Below are 20,397 nucleotides of genomic sequence, written 5' to 3'. Positions count from 1 at the left end.
GCTGCCCTGAGGTTAGACTTCACCTGGTCTAAGAAACTAGGGCCCTCAATGTGTTATGTAAAAGTTTTGTTTTTATAGAAAGGGACAAGTTAGAAATACCAAAATGTCATGAGAACATGTGGGTCAAATGACATCCTAAATATCGTAGTAGGCCTAATGATATAATAAAATCCTCATTTTGTTATTCTTTATGTGAAATCATCCGAGAAAAAACACTTTTCACTTGGTTAAATGGGTTATTGGTCAGTTGTGAGGACTTCTCGCCATTTTTTCTTTTTTGTTGTTGTATTATTCAAGGTAAGGGCTCAAGATCATGCAAGTGTGTTTTTCATTAATTTGTAATTCATTCAACACAATCACAGTAAAGTGACTGGTCAGTCCATCACCTTGTCATCAGGCTCCTCCATATGAATTATTGAGGGTTGTGTGAGACAGAGCCTGTATTTTTACACACTCTAATGCTCAGTGTTAATTACCTTTTTTTTTTCAGAATTAATGCATATTTTGTAGTTTCTGATAATAAAGGACAGGAAGTCATTAGGTATGAATGCAATTTAATGGACACCTTTATATTGCAAAATAAGCCTTGTGATTGACTAATACACATTACTTTTCATTGTAGTGAAATCAACAGTCAAATGTTGATGAATCATTGACATGGTTTGTTTAAGGCCTTTCTTGAAGGTGTCAAAGTAGCCGACTTAAAATCACAGACGATACAGCAGGAAACCACTGAATGTGGTCAGATAGTTATTATCATCATAAAGTGCACATTGTGGGGGCATAGTCAGATAGACCACACTTCCCTTTTCCATCTGGAGAATTAATGCATTTCCATGTGAAGCATTAGGATTACTGGTCTCATAACTGTGCAGGACCAACTGATTATTATGGTATAAGTTGACTCCCACCGCTGCTCCATTGGTGCCGTAGGCAGTAAATCTGATGTAGTAGACTCCTTTAACTGGAGCAGTGAAGATACCTGGAACAGTAAAGAAGCAGAGATCTCATCATCACTGTCCAATACTCAACATTGTCAGTTTATGTTATGAAGCATGTGGTGATGTATACACTACCTGTATGTGGGTTATAAGCCCCACCAACATTGGTGAATACTCTTCCAAAGACAAGATTTTTTTCAGTACTGTATGGTCCAGTATGCCCTCCACCCAAACCAGCAGTGAATGCGTACTTCACATTTTCTGTAAAACACAACATGGAAACAAGATTCTCTTTTTATAGTTCGAAACAACAAGTGTCATGTCCACAATTCTTTATTGATTAATGTATTTTTTGTTTAAGCAGGATTGTCTGTAGTTAAAATGTGTATTAGGGTGTTGTCTTCAATCCACTGTAGCTACAGTATGTACTTCTGTTTTTTTTAATCAATATTCCTGCAGATTTGTAGGAACATCCAGTTTTCCCCCATAAATTGTCACTTCCTTCTGATCAGTTTTTTTTTGTTTAAGCAGGATTGTCTGTAGTTAAAATATGTATAGGGTGTTGTCTTCACTCATTAGACTCCACTATGAGTACTTCAGTTGTTTTAATCAACGTCCCGTTTTTCCCCAGTCCTTCACTTCCTTCTGATCAGTTGTTACTCTTGAAACCAGTTCTTTCACTTGAACTAGAAAAGCATGAAAACCAATAGTTTAATTAATTACTCTTCTTAGATTTTTCTACAGCAGGATTTTTAAGATTTACCATTAATCAGTTCCTCCACTTTTGTCTTCTGGAGCTCCAGTTCAGTTTTCGTTGCTTCCAGCTCTGCTGTAGTCGCTGTCACCTTGTTACTGATCTCTGAAATATCATAGAGGATGAAGTTATTTGAAATAACACTGTTGAAAGTAGCATTTCAATTTATTCTTCATTATAATACTTTTCTGGCTGGTTATTGTGTGTCCCTGTTGATTTGACTACAATCCAACAGTCCTCTGTTGCAGGACTCAGTGTTCTTCTTGTGAATTAATTAATTACTTTTAGATTTTTCTATAACAGGATTTTTATGACTTACCATTAATCAGTTCCTCCACTTTTGTCTTCTGGAGCTCCAGTTCAGTTTTCGTTGCTTCCAGCTCTTCTGTAGTTGCTGTCACCTTGTTTTCAGTTGCTGTCAGTCTGAGGCTGATCTCTGAAATATCATAGAGGCTGAGGATGAAGTTCTTTGAAATAACACTGTTATACTGTTCACGACTTCTTCATTAATACTTTTCTGGCTGGTTATTGTGTGTCCCTGTTGATTTGACTACAATCCAACAGTCCTCTGTTGCAGGACTCAGTGTTCTTCTTCTGAATTAATGAATTACTCTTAGATTTTTCCATAACAAGATTTTTATGACTTACCATTCATCAGTTCCTCCACTTTTGTCTTCTGCAGCTCCAGTTCAGTTTTCGTTGCTTCCAGCTCTGCTGTAGTTGCTGTCACCTTGTTTTCATTTATTGCAACCTTGATTTCATTTGCTGTCACCTTGTTTTCAGTTACAGTCAGTTTGTTTTCAGTTGCTGTCAGTCTGGAGCTGATCTCTGAAATATCATAGAGGATGAAGTTCTTTGAAATAACACTGTTGAAAGTAACAACTTCTTCTTCATTATAATACTTTTCTAGCTGGTTATTGTGTGTTCCTGTTGATTTGACTACAATCCAACAGTCCTCTGTTGCAGGACTCAGTGTTCTTCTTGTGAATTAAAATAGTTAAATTTTTGACAATTTCTGGAATCTAAACAACAAAGTGCCTCATAAAACTTTAGCACAGTACTGTACCTGATTTCTCCTTCTCAAGAACGGCCACTTTATCTTTCTGGGTTTGAAGTTCAGCCTTGGTAAACTTCAGTTCCACCTTCTGCTCCACCACCATGTCTCTCAGAGCTCTGAGCTCAGCCCAGATATCAGCGCTAACATTGTCAGCTCCTCCACTTTCTGCCTGAGCCCATGTCCCAGACAGACAGAGGAGCAACACCACCAGCACAGGACCCCCCATTGGAAAACCTCTAGAAACCCCTGCTAGGAAAATCAACTCAACAAGATTTAGTGTGGATGTAGCTACTCCCACTGATCACAGGAGCACAAACTCTGAAAGAAGGTGGCTGCTACTGACCATCCAGTATTTATGAAGGTAGACTGATGCAATGTCCACAGCTGTGGGCAAATGGCCTGATTCTCATTAGTATCATTATTTATCTTATTTAAACAGGTGATATCATGTTTATGGAGCTGGCTGGACACTCAATGTGTTATGTAAGAGTTTTGTTTTTAAAGAAAGGGACAAGTTAGAAATACCAAAATGTCATGAGAACATGTGGGTCGAATGACATCTTAAATATCAGTAATGATATAAAATCCTCATTTCGTTATACTTGAGGTGAAATCAACCCAGAAAAACAACAGGAGCCTACTTCTCTTCAATTTTTCTTTTTTTTATACTCAAAGTAAGGGCTAAATATCATGCAAGTGTGTTTTCCCATAATTTGTAGGCAAATGTATTCTTTTTCTTTTATCTGCCTTACCCAAAGCAACAAAAACACTTAAAGAACCCAAGTTTGAAGTTAAAGTCCCCCTCCAACGACCCTTTTTGGTTATTTTAAAGCGTGTTGTCTTTAAATTGTTATTGTGAAGTTTTTAGCCAAATTCATAAAACCTGTGCCATTTCCCAGGGCTCTCCTTCTGCACAGCACCAGCAGCTCATTAGCAATGCACCTCTGGGTGGTGGGCGGAGATGCGCTTTCACCTTTGAGCCAGATGCAGAGCGGGGCAGGAGCTTGTAAGCACTCTGCCCCACCCTGTGGGGTTGTGACGTGTCAACCCCACTGTCCCTGAAACTGCCAGTTTGCGTCTGCCATTGGTTCACAGCGATTTAAAGGCAGAAAAACTGCAATTTTGCACTTACTTTTCTGCTGATATGTCCTCTAACATCAGAAAAATGCCACAGGAACACGATTTTCATTGGAGGGGGTCTTTAATTGTGTCAGTGAGAAGTTTGTACCAGAGGATGGCGCCATGGAGCTGTAACCTACAGTCTGGAGAGCAGCACTGAGCCATGGAGGAAACTGTAATAACGGCTGTTACTTAATGTAGATCAGTCACTATGTTAGTGTTGATGTTTATTGAGCTACTGCGGACACCGTACTGAGGAACACTCAGCTATACAGGTTACCGGGTCCGGGTCAGAGCAATGTTACACCGCTAGGTGCCAGCTGCCTGTATGTTGTATGTTGCATCCTCGTCGTGTTGGTTAATAAACCAGGTTGTGAGTACTAAGCCTGCGTAATTCATGAGAACACGAAACACTTAAAGCAGAAGTAAGTGATATATTTGTGTTAATATAAGTCTTAAATAGTTATATCTTCCGACAGCAATCACTTACATAGAGTGTTTGGACTGAAACACGGGTCTGTCAGTCACTCTGCTCTGCTCTGAGCCGAGGAGAAAACATTTATCATATCCTACAGTTTTTATCCAATGAGGAGAGAGAACGGCATGCGGGGCTGTGTGTGCAGCCAAGGAACGCTGTGAATGTGGCGACGTAGGGACGAGGACTGTTATGGTGCGTTCAAGGAAACTCGTATTTTTCCGACCGTGAAGTCGTACCAGATCTGGTACGAGTTCACCGGTCGGAAGTTACGAGTGGCCGTTATAGTGACTTTCACCGGTAAAACAGGTCGGAAAAACACGAGTGGGTTGCCTGGAACGCTACAAAGTCATAAGTTGTGACTTGAAGCTGTAATTTACGATTTCAAAAGCCTGCCTGGAACGCAGCATTAGCGAAAACGACCGGACCACTTACTTCTGCTTTAAGTTAAGACCAAGGATTCAGGAGTTTAAAATAGAAATCCTCCACTACATTCAAACATTACATGGTATGAAAGGAGGAAAAGCTATAAAAACATTAGACATCTAAACCTTTGATTAGACTATGTGAAAAGATAACCCCTATTTTCAATTAAAGTGTCCCATGGTCCACAAATAAAATTACAGTTAAAAAGATTTAAATATATATATATATATATATATATATATATATATATATATATATATATATATATATATATATATATATATATATATATATATATATATATATATACAAACTTATTGTAAAATGTGTATTTGTTAAAATAATATTTTTTCAGAAATATTTGGTATTTCTGAAAAATACAACAGGTATCACTCCTTGAAAATGTGACGCATAGTAACTCTGTGGTGTCCTAGTAGTTGAGGGTTGTGTGAGACAGAGCCTGTATTTATACACACACTAATGCTCAGTGTTGATTAAGTTTTTAAAATATTGCAGTTAATACATATTTTATAGTTTCTGATAATAAAGGACAGTACAGGAAGTCATTAAGTATGAATGTGATTTAATGGACACCTTTATATTGCAAAATAATCCTTGTTATTGACTAATACACATCACTTTTCATTGTAGTGAAGTTAACTGTCAAATGTTGATGAATCGTTGACATGGTTTGTTTAAGGCCTTTCTTGAAGGTGTCAAAGTAGCCGACTTAAAATCACAGACGATACAGCAGGAAACCACTGAAGCTGCTCCGATAGACATTATTATCATAAAGCACAGCGTTTTGTTCGAGAGTCATATAGACCACACTTCCCTTTTCCATCTGGAGAATTAATGCATTTGCATATAAAGCATGAGGGGTATTATGCTCAGAATTATGCAGGACTCTCTGATTATTATGGTATAAGTTGACTGCCGTCCATGTCTTATCTAGGTTGTTGTAGGCAGTATATCTGATGTAGTAGACTCCTTTAACTGGAGCAGTGAAGATACCTGGAACAGTAAAGAAGCAGAGATCTCATCATCACTGTCAAATACTCAACATTGTCAGTTTATGTTATGAAGCATGTGGTGATGTATACACTACCTGTATGTGGGTTATAAGCCCCACCAACATTGGTGAGGACTCTATCGTAGACAAGTGTTTTTTCAGTATCGTACGGTCCAATACGCCCTGAGACATCCAAACCAGCAGTGAATGCGTACTTCACATTTTCTGTAAAACACAACATGGAAACAAGATTAAAAGAATGAAACAACAAGTGTCATGTCCACAATTCATTATTGATTAATGCATTTTTTGTTTGTTTAAGCAGGATTGTCTGTACTTAAAATATGTATTAGGGTGTTGTCTTCACTTATTGGACTCCACTATGTGTACTTTTTTTTAATCAATATTCCTGCAGATTTGTAGAAACGTCCCATTTTTTCCCCATTTCTTTAATTCCTTCTGATCAGTTGTTACTCTAGAAACCAGTTCTATCACTTGGATTAGAAAAGCATGAAAACCAATAGTTTAATTCATTCCTTTTCTTAGATTTTTCCTACTAATAATGGGATTTTTATGACTTACCATTAATCAGTTCCTCCACTTTTGTCTTCTGGAGCTCCAGTTCAGTTTCCGTTGCTTCCAGCTCTGCTGTAGTTGCTGTCACCTTGTTTTCAGTTGCTGTCAGTCTGAGGCTGATCTCTGAAATATCATAGAGACTGAGGATGAAGATGTAGTCTATGCATTTTTTTTTTGTTTAAGCAGGATACATGTTAGGATGTGGTCTTCAGTCCACGTCATGTACTTCTGGTTTTCTTATCAATATTCCTGCAAATGTCGTCTGGACTGGATCTCATCCAGTTTGTTCTTAGAAACATCCAGTTTTCCTCCAGTCCTTCACTTCCTTCTGATCAGTTGTCACTCTAGAAACCAGTTCTATCACTTGGACTAGAAAAGCATGAAAACCAATAGTTTAATGAATTACTTTTCTTAGATTTCAATTACAGGATTTCTATGACTTACCATTCATCAGTTCCTCCACTTTTATCTTCTGCAGCTCCAGTTCAGTTTTCGTTGCTTCCAGCTCTGCTGTAGTTGCTGTCACCTTGTTTTCAGTTGCTGTCAGTCTGAGGCTGATCTCTGAAATATCATAGAGGCTGAGAATGAAGATTAATGCAGTTTGTTCTTATAGAAACATCCAGTTTTGCCCCCATAACTTGTCACTTTGTCAGTTGTTACTCTAGAAACCAGTTCTATCATTTGGACTAGAAAAGCATGAAAAACCAATAGTTTAATGAATTACTCTGCTCAGATTTTTTATGGGATTTTTATTACTTACCAAAAGTTCTTACAATCAGTTCCTCCACTTTTGTCTTCTGGAGCTCCAGTTCAGTTTTCGTTGCTTCCAGCTCTGCTGTAGTTGTTGTCACCTTGTTACTGATCTCTGAAATGTCATAAAGGATAAAGTTGTTTGAAATAACACTGGTGAAAGTAGCGTTTTACAACTTCTTCATTAATACTTTTCTGGCTGGTTATTGTGTGTTCCTGTTGATTTGACTACAATCCAACAGTCCTCTGTTGCAGGACTCAGTGTTTTTCTTGTGAATTAAAATAGTTAAATTTTTGACAATTTCTGGAATCTAAACAACAAAGTGCCTAATAAAACTTTAGCACAGTACTGTACCTGATTTCTCCTTCTCAAGAACGGCCACTTTATCTTTCTGGGTTTGAAGTTCAGCCTTGGTAAACTTCAGTTCCACCTTCTGCTCCACCACCATGTCTCTCAGAGCTCTGAGCTCAGCCCAGATATCAGCGCTAACATTGTCAGCTCCTCCACTTTCTGCCTGAGCCCATGTCCCAGACAGACAGAGGAGCAACACCACCAGCACCGGACCCCCCATTGGAAAACCTCTAGAAACCCCTGCTAGGAAAATCAACTCAACAAGATTTAGTGTGGATGTAGCTACTCCCACTGATCACAGGAGCACAAACTCTGAAAGAAGGTGGCTGCTCCTGACCATCCAGTATTTATGAAGGTAGACTGATGCAATGTCCACAGCTGTGGGCAAATGGCCTGATTCTCATTAGTATCATTATTTATATTATTTAAACAGGTGATATCATGTTTATGGAGCTGGTCAGTAGCTGGACACTCAATGTGTTATGTAAAAGTTTTGTTTTTAAAGAAAGGGACAAGTTAAAATACCAAAATGGCATGAGAACATGTGGGTCAAATGACATCCTAAATATCAGTAATGATATTTTAAAAAATCTTTGTTATTCTTTATGTGAAATCAACCGAGAACAACAACAGTACTTATCTTCAATTTTTCTTTTTGTTTTTTTTTCTTACTCAAAGTAAGGGATAAATATCATGCAAGTGTGTTTTCCTATAATTTGTAGGCACGTTTATTCTTTTTTTTATCTGCCTCAAATCCAAAGCAACAAAAACTCTTAACAATTTAAGAACACAAGTTTGAAGTTGAGTGTGTCAGTGAGAAGTTTGTACCAGAGGATGGCGCCATGGAGCTGTAACCTACAGTCTGGAGAGCAGCACTGAGCCATGGAGGAAACTGTAATTCATTTGTGTAAATAAAGATATATTTTGTTTGGGTTATGGTTTTGGTGTCTTTGGGTATGTGTATAATTGGCTATAAAATAAAATCATTGCTACTCTTTCCATACATTTGGCCCTCAATAGCTTGTAAAATGTAAGAGATGCCATAACATAAAGTAGTGTTTGCATGGAGACAATATACCTTAGCTTGTAAAAATCTGTTAATATTTTTAACTAACAGCTCTACTTTTGCTACTGTGGATTATTTTTTTCTTTTTCTTTGTTTTGCTTGATGAATCTACATGTGTGTTGATGTTATATGTGTAATTTTCATATAGTTAAATGGTTTATGAAGGTTTTTTTTAGATGTTATTTATATGATTATTCATCTTATTATTACTTTTCCTTTCTCTTTCTCTCTCTTTTTCTTTTTTTCACTTTTCTTTTTATATTATTTTTTTGGTAATTCATTTTTTTTTTGCTAGGGTAACAATGGGTGAGGGGTGGGGGCCACACTGTATTACTGAAATGACATTAGGCTACCTATTATTATTAATAGTAGTAGTGGTAGTAGTAGGCTAGTAGTATTAGGAGTGGACAAATAACAATATTACTTGCGATTGAACATTGTTAAGGAAATTTGAGAAAAATATGTCAATGTGTGCTGACCATCCAGTATTTGTTAGGGTAGACTGATGCAATGTCCACAGCTGCGGGCAAATGGTCTGATTCACATTCATTTATCTTATTTAAACAGGCGATATCATGTTTATGCAACTGGTCAGTGGCTGTACTGAATTTGTGTTAGGTATAAGTTTTTTTTGTTGTCGTTTTGTTTTGTTTTTCTGCTCAGAGAAAGGGACAAGTTAGAAATGCCAAAATGTCATGAGAACGTGTCTGTCAAATGACATCCTAAATATCAGTAATGATATCATAAAATCCTAATTTTTGTATTATTTATGTGAAATCAACCCAGTAAAACAACTTTCACTTGTTTTTGTTTTTTTTAATATTCACAGTAAAGGGCTCAAGATCATGCAAGTGTCTTTCCCATCATGTGTAATTCATTCAATTATTATTGATCTGCCTCAAACCCAAAGCAACAAAAACTCTTAACAATTTAAGAACACCAGTTGAAGTTGAGTGTGTCAGTGAGAAGTTTGTACCAGAGGATGGCGCCATGGAGCTGTAACCTACAGTCTCGAGAGCAGCACTGAGCCATGGAGGAAACTGTAATAATGGCTGTGACTTAAAGCAGAAGTAAGTGATATATTTGTGTTAATATAAGTCTTAAATAGTTATATCTTCCGACAGCAATCACTTACATAGAGTGTTTGGACCGAAACACGGGTCTGTCAGTCACTCTGCTCTGCTCTGAGCCGAGGAGAAAACATTTATCGTATCCTACAGTTTTTATCCAATGAGGAGAGAGAACGGCATGCAGGGCTGTGTGTGCAGCCAAGGAACGCCGTGAATGTGGCGACGTAGGGACGAGGACTGTTATGGTGCGTTCAACGAAACTCGTATTTTTCCGACCGTGAAGTCGTACCAGTTCGATCTGGTACGACTTCACGGTCGGAAGTTACGAGTGGCCGTTATAGTGACTTTCACCGGTAAAACAGGTCGGAAAAACACGAGTGGGTTGCCTGGAACGCTACAAAGTCGTAAGTTGTGACTTGAAGCTGTAATTTACGATTTCAAAAGCCTGCCTGGAACGCAGTATTAGCCAAAACGACCGGACCACTTACTTCTGCTTTAAGTTAAGACCAAGGATTCAAGAGTTTAAAATAGAAATCCTCCGCTACATTCAAACATTACATGGTATGAAAGATGGAAAAGCTATAAAAACATTAGACAACTAAACCTCTGATTAGACTATGTTAAAAGATAACCCCTATTTTCAATTCAAGTGTCCCATGGTCCACAAATAAAATGACTGTAAAAAAAATAATAATAATAATAATAATAATAATAATATTAATAATAATAATACTTATTGTAAAATGTGTAATGTGTAAAATTTGTTAAAGGATATTCCGGCGTAAATTTAAGCCATGGTCCAATGCACCGTGACACCAAGTTAGACCATCTGCTAACCGCCTAGCTTCTCTAGTTGTAGCAACTTTAGCAATGACCGCACCATAACAAACAACATAGTCCAAAGCCACAAATAATGCTCAGAACAGCACCAAACGTCATCAACAGTACAAACAGGGTCCCAGCACATAATACGAGGCATCAAACATCTGTTAGCTTAGCCTGGTTTCTATTGAAAAGAGACCAAAACAACTCACCCACTCTCCTCCAGTTAGCGTCCACAGGCAGTGACCACTTGATTCCCCCAGGTCCAGCACATAGCCTCCACCGCAGCTGCCCCTCTTTCACTTTTCTCCTCCATTTCCTTCAGCTTGTCTTCAGTAAACTCAGTCTCAAACTGATAGTGGCGCCCATCGAAATAAAACCAGTCGTTGTTGTTCTCAAACTCCATAAACTCAGCCGTGTTGTCCCTTCTCCTTCTGTGATGTCTGCTCATCCTGCTTCACTATGTTACCGGGCAACGAACGTCGTCCTGATCTCGCGCGTGACGTCGCGTCTAATCTCGCGCTTGTTTACATGATTTTCTCCCGCAAATATCTAAAGTTATAAATGCCCAACTCTGTTCATTTCCCTGTGAACACTCGATAATAACTTTTATAAACTGATAGGCAAGATACATGGATTTTGGCTGCATTGTATGCATAGACTGTAAAAAGAATGGACGTAGCGTCCGTGACGTCACCCATTGGTTTTGGGGAGTCGTTTTTGTGACTCAAATATGGCGGCCTGGACAGCGCCATGTTGGATTGGCCGGCCGAGAACCCGCCCACTGGCCGCGAAGCAGCCTGTCTCCGGACCGCTCCGGACCTGTCACTCAACGTTTCCGCGCCCTAATTGGTCAGAGTTTTAACCTAATAACAGTAAAACGGTAGAGTTTAAAAAAAATTCACCCCCCTCAGAGTGTGTGCGGGGGTAGAAACTATCGATTGAGAAAAAAAAACGTTCTGACACCAGGCTTTTAACATGTTTACTGAGGATGTAAAATCGGCGATTTTAACATGGGGGTCTATGGGGAATGCTCCCTTCTGACACCAGCCCCCAGAGGAAGCCGGGGGGATTGCAGTTTTTTGAACGCGGAAGTGAGCTTCACTTCTCAGACCCACAACTGCCCCCTTGATTGTATGCAGTAATATACACACATTTTCATCCTTGAGCTGCGGGACTCTACTTCACTAGGTAATCGGCTACACTCTTGACTTCCTGTAACCATGGCAGTAACCATAGATACTGTTCAGTATGGGCAGTAACAAGCAGACATCACAGAAGGGCTGAGTTTATGCAGTTTGAGAACAACGACGACTGGTTTTATTTTGATGGGCGCCCCTATCAGTTTGAGACTGAGTTTACTGAAGACGAGCTGAAAGAAATGGAGGAGAAAAGTGAAAGAGGGAGAGAGCCGGTGTTATGCCGAGAACTGCATGCCCGCCTAGAACTGCATGCACGTCGCGGGAGCGCGCACAGCTGAAGGGAAACTACCGTAATGATTTCAGAAGGCGTGGAACACGCGTGTTTTAAGCGTGGGATAGATAGTTCGGCTAAAACAATATTTTTAAATGTGGAAAATTAATGTGGGGTGTCATCCACACTGTCAAGGTCGATCAAATAAAGTAAGCTGGTGCTGGAAAGACCCTTTGATTCCTATCATTCTTTGATTTGAAGTCTCGTATGCATTATTCCGCGGAACTGATTGCTGCTGCTGAATAATGCTATTTATGCCACACTAACATTAAATGTATGAAATGCACACTGTTAAGCAAAAACAGCCTAATGAGCTGGTAAAAACCATGTGATTCAAAGATATCCAGCCATAAAGTTACAGGGTGGATGCATTATTCGGCAGAGCTGTACAGTGAGCTGCCGAGAAGTGCATGCACCTGTTTTTCCAGGCTAGAAGAGTAGCACATGTATGAAATTCACACTGTTAAACCAAAACAGCCCAACATATGAGCTGGTCAAACCATGTGATTCAAAGATATCCAGCCATAAAGTTACAGGGTGGATGCATTATTCGGCAGAGCTGTTCAGAGCTGCCAAGAAGTGCATCTCCTTTCTCAGGTGGGGCTCAGCCTTAAATTCACAGTAACATAAACATAGACCATACATTCCTTTCTATGGGAAGCCCATATTCAGGGTTCATACGGTCATGAAAAACCTGGAAAAGTTATGGAAATTGAATATGCAATTTCTAGGTCCTTGAAAAGTTATGGAAAAATAAAATCCTCTGTAAAGTTTTGGAAAAGTCATTGAAATATTGCGTGGTTAATATTTCGGATGTGTAATAGGCCTATTAAAAATGAATATAGTGTAACGCAATCGCATCGCCTGGCTCTAGCCCATAGACTGTAAAAAGAATGGACGTAGCGTCCGTGACGTCACCCATTGGTTTTGGGGAGTCGTTTTTGTGACTCAAATATGGCGGCCTGAACAGCGCCATGTTGGATTGGCCGGCCGAGTTCCCGCCCACTGGCCTCGAAGCAGCTGTCCACGGAGCTGCTCGGACCTGTCACTCAACGTTTCCGCGCCCTAATTGGCCAGAGTTTTAACCTAATAACAGTAAAACGGTAGAGTTAAAAAAAAATTCACCCCCCTCAGAGTGTGTGCGGGGGTAGAAACTATCGATTGAGACGAAAAAACGTTCTGACACCAGGCTTTTAACATGTTTACTGAGGATGTAAAGTCGGCGATTTTAACATGGGGGTCTATGAGGAATACTCCCTTCTGACACCAGCCCCCAGAGGAATCCGAGGGGATTGCAGTTTTTTGAACGCGGAAGTGAGCTTCACTTCTCAGACCGACAACTGCCCCCCTGCTCTAGCCCCGAACATTTCTTATTCAGCCCCGGATGTTTTCTCAGACGGAGTTAAACAGAAAGTGCACATTGACTGAGAAGGTAGTTTTGTAATTTCCCGGTCACAGTGAATGCAACACAGGTACGACGCCACAACCAATCAGAGAGAAGTGTTGTGGAAGCGGAGAATCCTCCTCCGTCTTTTATTGGCTAACAGCCAGGTAACCAAGGTAACTATCTGAACTCTAGCGTTCCGAGCGGTCCCAAAATCATGAGAAAAATTGAAAAATGGACGACATCAGGCGGTTTTTTACACGGAAAAGGGGAGACGTTTCTGCAGTCGTGGTGGCTCGCGGCAGGGCAGACTGGCCACCGAGAGTACCGGGAGTTTTCCCGTTGGGTCAGTGGACCGGCCCAGTACGACATGGTGCTGCAAGTGACGCGCTGACGTTAGTGTGTTTACATTTTTCTAACGTCAATGAGCGCGAGGCGTGCCTACCATAATTAATTTATTCTCGGTCGGAATCCGCCCCAGTCCCAGCCAGGCCAGACCAAGTCATATTATCGACACGAACCAGCGCGTCCGGTCGGATTGGGCCGTCCATGTTCACTTTATGAGCCCAAAAGAACAGCCAGGCAGCCCAGTCCAGAGAGCAGAGGAACAGAGAGACAGCACAGCAACGTGTGTCTGTGTGTGTGTGTCTGCGTGCGCGTGCGCGTGCTACCTGCTGTAAGATGTAGGCTTATATATTTATACATAGTTGGCTGAAAATCTTAGGACATGTTTAAAGCTCAACCATGTTGGAGCCTCCTTTCATATTTAAAGGTACAGTATGTAAGAAATCTAAAGCAACTGGCCATAAAATCCTCCTAATATGTCACAGAGACTCAGGAATAATGTTCATATAACATGATGAACTCACCAACAACAATAGTACAGCCAGAGTATTCACATTAAAAATCTTTTTTTGCAGACTGCAAATTATGTTTATGTTTTGGTGTTTACATGTTGCGCCACCTAGCGCTCTCTCCCAGTCACGGCGGCGTCAGTGGCATTTCAGCCTCCGGTCTGGTCCACTGAGCTGCCGCTACAGCTGGGAGAAAAAATGAGATCGCTGTGTTTTGAATTTGAATGCAGTAACTGTTTTTGGCCACATTCTTACATATTGCACCTTTAATATCTGATAGAGATGAGAATAGGGCAGAAGTTGTGGAAGAAGAAGAAACAGCCTTTGAAAGGCTGGTTGAAGCCAAAAGATTTAACAAATGGGTTTTGTTTTTGCTCTCCAGCCACAACTCCACTAGACCAGTTCTGAGTTCACTTTGATACACTCCAGCCATTCTTGCCATTACAATGATAGGAACCTCAGTCAGTACTAAATCTAGTTTGTTTTTATCTGAAGCAATGTTGTCTTTTGCCTTTATTTTCTCCTCAGAGTACACCAGAATGCCTCATTTATGTGTTAAAAATCTGAGTGCCCCCAGACCCCCCTGCTAAAGTGCTTTAGATAGACGGCAAACCGAGGGGGGGGGGGTCTTGAAAATTCATTGAAAGGTTATGATAAAGTCATTGAAAAGTTATGGAAAACCATTGCTAAAAAAGTGTATGAACCCTGCATATTACACACAGTGTTCTGTGCTGTACAGTGTACAGCCCTGGAGATTTCTTTAGAGTAGACCCTCACTATATGCACATACACTTCCAAATTGTCACCAGCTGGGATGATGACACTTTATCCAGTCACAAATATAAATTAACTACTTAAAACTCTAGTCAGGCTCCTGCCTATATCTGTGACCCGCTACCATTAAGAGCCTGAATGCTGTCTGAGATCCACTGGCATGGCCTTGCTTAAGGTCCCGAGGTCCCGTCTCATCAAAAAAGGTGTCTTTAGTTATCATAAAACAAAACAAAAATGCAGTTTAGTAGATAGTAGTACTCACACTGTATTTAGAATATGAGACATATATGTATTAAATAAAAGAACAGCATGACTCAACAGGACTTCAGAACTTTGTATGACCTTGGATGAACGGTCCAGGACAATACAACATACTGTACTGTGATGTAAGTGTTATGTTTAAATGAAATTACACACAAAAGAAAAACATTAAAAATAAAGATTTCGGCCCAAGTGAGCAAACAAGATAATGAATAAGAAAATGGAAATAAATAATCAAATGTTAAAGCAGAAGTAAGTGATATATTTGTGTTAATATAAGTCTTAAATAGTTATATCTTCCGACAGCAATCACTTACATCGAGTGTTTGGACCGAAACACTAGCAGAATCACTAGAATCTTCTAGCCTGGAAAAACAGGGGCATGCACTTCTCGGCAGCTCACTGTACAGCTCTGCCGAATAATGCATCCACCCTGTAACTTTATGGCTGGATATCTTTGAATCACATGGTTTTTACCAGCTCATATTTAAGCTGTTTTGGTTTAACAGTGTGAATTTCATACATGTGCTACTCTTCTAGCCTGGAAAAACAGGGGCATGCACTTCTCGGCAGCTCACTGTACAACAGCTCTGCCGAATAATGCATCCACCCTGTAACTTTATGGCTGGATATCTTTGAATCACATGGTTTTTACCAGCTCATTAGGCTGTTTTTATAATAATAATAATAATAATAAATTTTATTTGTAACCCACTTTATATTTACTAAAAAATCTCAAAGTGCTACAACAGCAAAAAAGAAAAATAGGTTAAAAACAAGAGTTAAAAACAGTTTTTTTTTAGCGAGTTACAGATTAAAAGATTTTTTAAAAAGGAACGTTTTTAGGCCCTTTTTAAAGCAATCGATCGACTGTGGAACCCTCAGGTGTTCAGGGAGGGTGTTCCACAGTCGTGGAGCAGAGGAGCAGAGCAGAGGAGCAGCAGTTTTTGCTTAACAGTGTGCATTTCATACATTTAATGTTAGTGTGGCATAAATAGCATTATTCAGCAGCAGCAATCAGTTCCGCGGAATAATGCATACGAGACTTCAAATCAAAGAATGATAGGAATCAAAGGGTCTTTCCAGCACCAGCTTACTTTATTTGATCGACCTTGACAGTGTGGATGACACCCTACATTCATTTTCCACATTTAAAAATATTGTTTTAGCCGAACTATCTGAAATCCCACGCTTAAAACACGCGTGTTCCACGCCTTTTGAAATCATTACGGTAGTTTCCCTTCAGCTGTGCGCGCTCCCGCGACGTGCATGCAGTTCTAGGCGGGCATGCAGTTCTCGGCATAACACCGGTGGAGGCTATGTGCTGGACCAGGGGGAATCAAGTGGTCAGTGTGGTCACTGCCTGTGTCTGGACGCTAACTGGAGGAGAGTGGGTGAGTTGTTTTGGTCTCTTTTCAATAGAAACCAGGCTAAGCTAACAGATGTTTGATGCCTCGTATTATGTGCTGGGACCCTGTTTGTACTGTTGATGACGTTTGGTGCTGTTCTGAGCATTATTTGTGGCTATAAGTGTCTTTTTGACTGCGCTGTTTGTTATGGTGCGGTCATTGCTAAAGTTGCTAGCTAGAGAAGCTAGCAGTTAGCAGACTCCATCTCTCAAGGGGGCGCGGTCTACTCGGTGTTGCGGTGCGTTGGACCATGGCTTAAACTTACGCGTCGGAGTATCCATAAGATAGTCTTTTTTCAGAAATATTTGGTATTTCTGAAAAATACAACAGGTATCACTCTTTGAAAATGTGACGCATAGTAACTCTGTGGTGTCCTAGTAGTTGGGGGTTGTGTGAGACAGAGCCTGTATTTATACACATGCTAATGCTCAGTGTTGATTAAGTTTTTAGAATATTGCAGTTAATACATACTTTATAGTTTCTGATAATAAAGGACAGTACAGGAAGTCATTAAGTATGAATGTGATTTAGTAGACACCTTTATATTGCAAAATCAGCCTTATGACTGACTAATACACATCACTTTTCATTGTAGTGAAATCAACAGTCAAATGCTGATGAATCATTGACATGGTTTGTTTAAGGCCTTTCTTGAAGGTGTCAAAGTAGCCGACTTAAAATCACAGACGATACAGCAGGAAACCACTGAAGGTGTTACGATAGTTATTATCATCATAAAGCGCAGCGTTTGAGGACAAAGTCATATAGACCACACTTCCCTTTTCCATCTGGAGAATTAATGCATTTCCATGTGAAGTTTCAGGGTCATTTTTCACAGAATTATGCAGGACTCTCTGATTATTACGGTATAAGTTGACTGCAGCCCATTTTCCTTCTTGGATGCTGAAGGCAGTAAACCTGAAATAGTAGACCCCTTTAACTGGAGCAGTGAAGATACCTGGAACAGTAAAGAACCAGAGATCTCATCATCACTGTCCAATACTCAACATTGTCAGCTTATGTTATGAAGCATGTGGTGATGTATACACTACCTGTATGTGGGTTATAAGCCCCACCAACATTGGTGAGTACTTTTCCGAAGACAAGTGTTTTTTCAGTATTGTACGGTCCAATAGTCCCTCTGCCATCGAAACCAGCAGTGAATGCGTACTTCACATTTTCTGTAAACACAACATGGAAACAAGATTAAAAGATTGAAACAATAAGTTTCATGTCCACAATTCTTTATTGATTAATGTATTTCTTCTTTAAAGCAGAAATAAGCGATCCGGTGGTTTTGGCTAACTTCCTGTCGGCCGATGGAGTTAGCAGTCCCCGCCCTCGTCCCTACGTCACCACATTCACGCGCATCCCTTGGCTGCACACACAGAGAGGACCGCCCCTTTATGCCGTTCTCTCTCCTCATTGGATAAAGGTTGTAGGATACAAGGAAAGTTTTCTCCTCGGCTCAGAGCAGAGCAGAGTGACTGACAGACCCGTGTTTCAGACCAAACACTCTATATAAGTGATTGCTGTCGGAAGATATAACTATTTAAGACTTATATTAACACAAACATTCCACTTACTTCTGCTTTAAGCAGGATTGTCTGTAAAATATGTAAAATATGTATTAGGATGGTCTTCAGTCATTGGACTCCACTACATGTACTTCTGTATTGTTTTTTTTTCAATATTCCTGCAAATGTCGTCTGGATCTCATCCAGTTTGTTCTCAGAAACCTCCAGTCCTTCACTTCCTTCTGATCAGTTGTTACTCTAGAAACCAGTTCTATCACTTGGACTAGAAAAGCATGAAAACCAATAGTTTAATGAATTACACTTCTTAGATTTTTTTTTATTCTAATAACAAGATTTTTTATGACTTACCATTCATCAGTTCCTCCACTTTTGTCTTCTGCAGCTCCAGTTCAGTTTTCGTTGCTTCCAGCTCTGCTGTAGTTGCTGTCACCTGGTTTTCAGTTGCTGTCAGTCTGACGCTGATCTCTGAAATATAAATAGGCTGAGGATGAAGATTAATGCAGTTTGTTCTTATAGAAACAACCAGTTTTTCCTATAACTTCTCACTTCCTTCCAAACCAGTTCTATCACTTGGATTTAAAAAATCATGAAAACACATAGTTAAATGAATTACTCTGGTTAGATTTTTAATGGGATTTTTAGTTGCTTACCATTCATCAGTTCCTCCACTTTTGTCTTCTGGAGCTCCAGTTCAGTTTTCGTTGCTTCCAGCTCTACTGTAGTTGCTGCCACCTTGTTACTGATCTCTGAAATATCATAGAGGATGAAGTTCTTTGAAATAACACTGTTGAAAGAAGCATTTCACAACTTCTTCTTCATTATAATACTTTTCTGGCTGATTATTGTGTGTCCCTGTTGATTTGACGACAATCCAACAGTCCTCTGTTGCAGGACTTTGTTCATCTTGTGAATTAATGAATTACTCTTAGACTTTTCTATAACAAGATTTTTATGACTTACCATTAATCAGTTCCTCCACTTTTGTCTTCTGCAGCTCCAGTTCAGTTTTCGTTGCTTCCAGCTCTGCTGTAGTTGCTGTCACCTTGTTGTAATTTATTGCAACCTTGATTTCATTTGCAGTCAGCTTGTTTTCAGTTGCTGTCAGTCTGACGCTGATCTCTGAAATATCATAGAGGATGAAGTTCTTTGAAATAACACTGTTGAAAGTAGCATTTCATGACTTCTTCTTCATTATAATACTTTTCTGGCTGGTTATTGTGTGTTCCTGTTGATTTGACTACAATCCAACAGTCCTCAGAGTTCTTCTTGCAAATTAAAATATGGAATCTAAACAGCAAAGTGCCTAATAAAACTTCTGCACAGTACTGCACCTGATTTCTCCTTCTCAAGAACGGCCACTTTATCTTTCTGGGTTTGAAGTTCAGCCTTGGTAAACTTCAGTTCCACCTTCTGCTCCACCACCATGTCTCTCAGAGCTCTGAGCTCAGCCCAGATATCAGCGCTAACATTGTCAGCTCCTCCACTTTCTGCCTGAGCCCATGTCCCAGACAGACAGAGGAGCAACACCACCAGCACAGGACCCCCCATTGGAAAACCTCTAGAAACCCCTGCTAGGAAAATCAACTCAACAAGATTTAGTGTGGATGTAGCTACTCCCACTGATCACAGGAGCACAAACTCTGAAAGAAGGTGGCTGCTACTGACCATCCAGTATTTATGAAGGTAGACTGATGCAATGTCCACAGCTGTGGGCAAATGGCCTGATTCTCATTAGTATCATTATTTATCTTATTTAAACAGGTGATATCATGTTTATGGAGCTGGTCAGTGGCTGCACACTCAATGTGTTATGGAAAAGTTTTGTTTTTAAAGAAAGGGACAAGTTAGATAAGTTAGTTATGACTTATGAGAACATGTGGGTCAAATGACATCCTAAATATCGTAGTAATGATATAATAAAATCCTCTTTTTGTTATTCTTTATGCAAAATCAACCCAGTAAAACAACTTATCACTTGGTTAAATTGTTTATTGGTCAGTTTGGAGGACTTCTTGCCATTTTTTCTTTTTTTTGTTGTTGTAATATTCAAGGTAAGGGCTCAAGATCATGCAAGAGTGTTTTCCCATAATTTGTAATTCGTTCAAAACAAACACAGTAAAGTGACTGGTCAGTCCGTCACCTTGTCATCAGGCTCCTCTATATGAATTATTGAGGGTTGTCTGTATTTATACACACTCTAATACTCAGTGTTAATGACCTTTTTTAGAATTAATGCATATTTTATAGTTTCTAATAATAAAGGACAGGAAGTCATTAGGTATGA

The 20,397-nt window shown here is 39.7% G+C and overlaps 1 protein-coding gene across 1 annotated transcript; it reads right to left on the bottom strand.

The window, feature by feature from the left end:
- Positions 1-17,122: 17,122 nt before the first annotated feature.
- On the bottom strand, positions 17,123-19,538 carry LOC146960992 (complement C1q-like protein 2). Its single transcript, XM_085771872.1, has 3 exons — positions 19,445-19,538; positions 17,628-17,756; positions 17,123-17,533 (listed from the first exon to the last, which is right to left on the bottom strand). The coding sequence occupies exons 1-3, from the start codon at positions 19,536-19,538 to the stop codon at positions 17,256-17,258; spliced, it is 501 nt and encodes a 166-aa protein (XP_085627998.1). The 3' UTR covers positions 17,123-17,255.
- Between the last annotated feature and the right edge of the window lie 859 nt (positions 19,539-20,397).

The sequence above is a fragment of the Trachurus japonicus genome, unplaced genomic scaffold (assembly GCF_045865225.1).
Source record: "Trachurus japonicus isolate A0001 unplaced genomic scaffold, Traja_1.0 AP029687.1".
In the NCBI taxonomy this organism is placed as follows: Eukaryota; Metazoa; Chordata; class Actinopteri; order Carangiformes; family Carangidae; genus Trachurus; species Trachurus japonicus.
The sequence above is the reverse complement of the archived record's forward strand: the minus strand, read 5'-3'. Positions and strand labels throughout refer to the sequence as shown.

What these genes read in the sequence shown, in the direction of transcription:
- LOC146960992 (XM_085771872.1), bottom strand. Translation starts at nt 19,538, where the DNA reads ATGGTGGTGGAGCAGAAGGTGGAACTGAAGTTTACCAAGGCTGAACTT. An exon ending in TCTTGAGAAGGAGAAATCAG is followed by an intron (nt 17,757 to 19,444) that starts GTGCAGTACTGT and finishes TTGTGTTTACAG; the next exon opens with AAAATGTGAAGTACGCATTC. An exon ending in GGCTTATAACCCACATACAG is followed by an intron (nt 17,534 to 17,627) that starts GTAGTGTATACA and finishes TTACTGTTCCAG; the next exon opens with GTATCTTCACTGCTCCAGTT.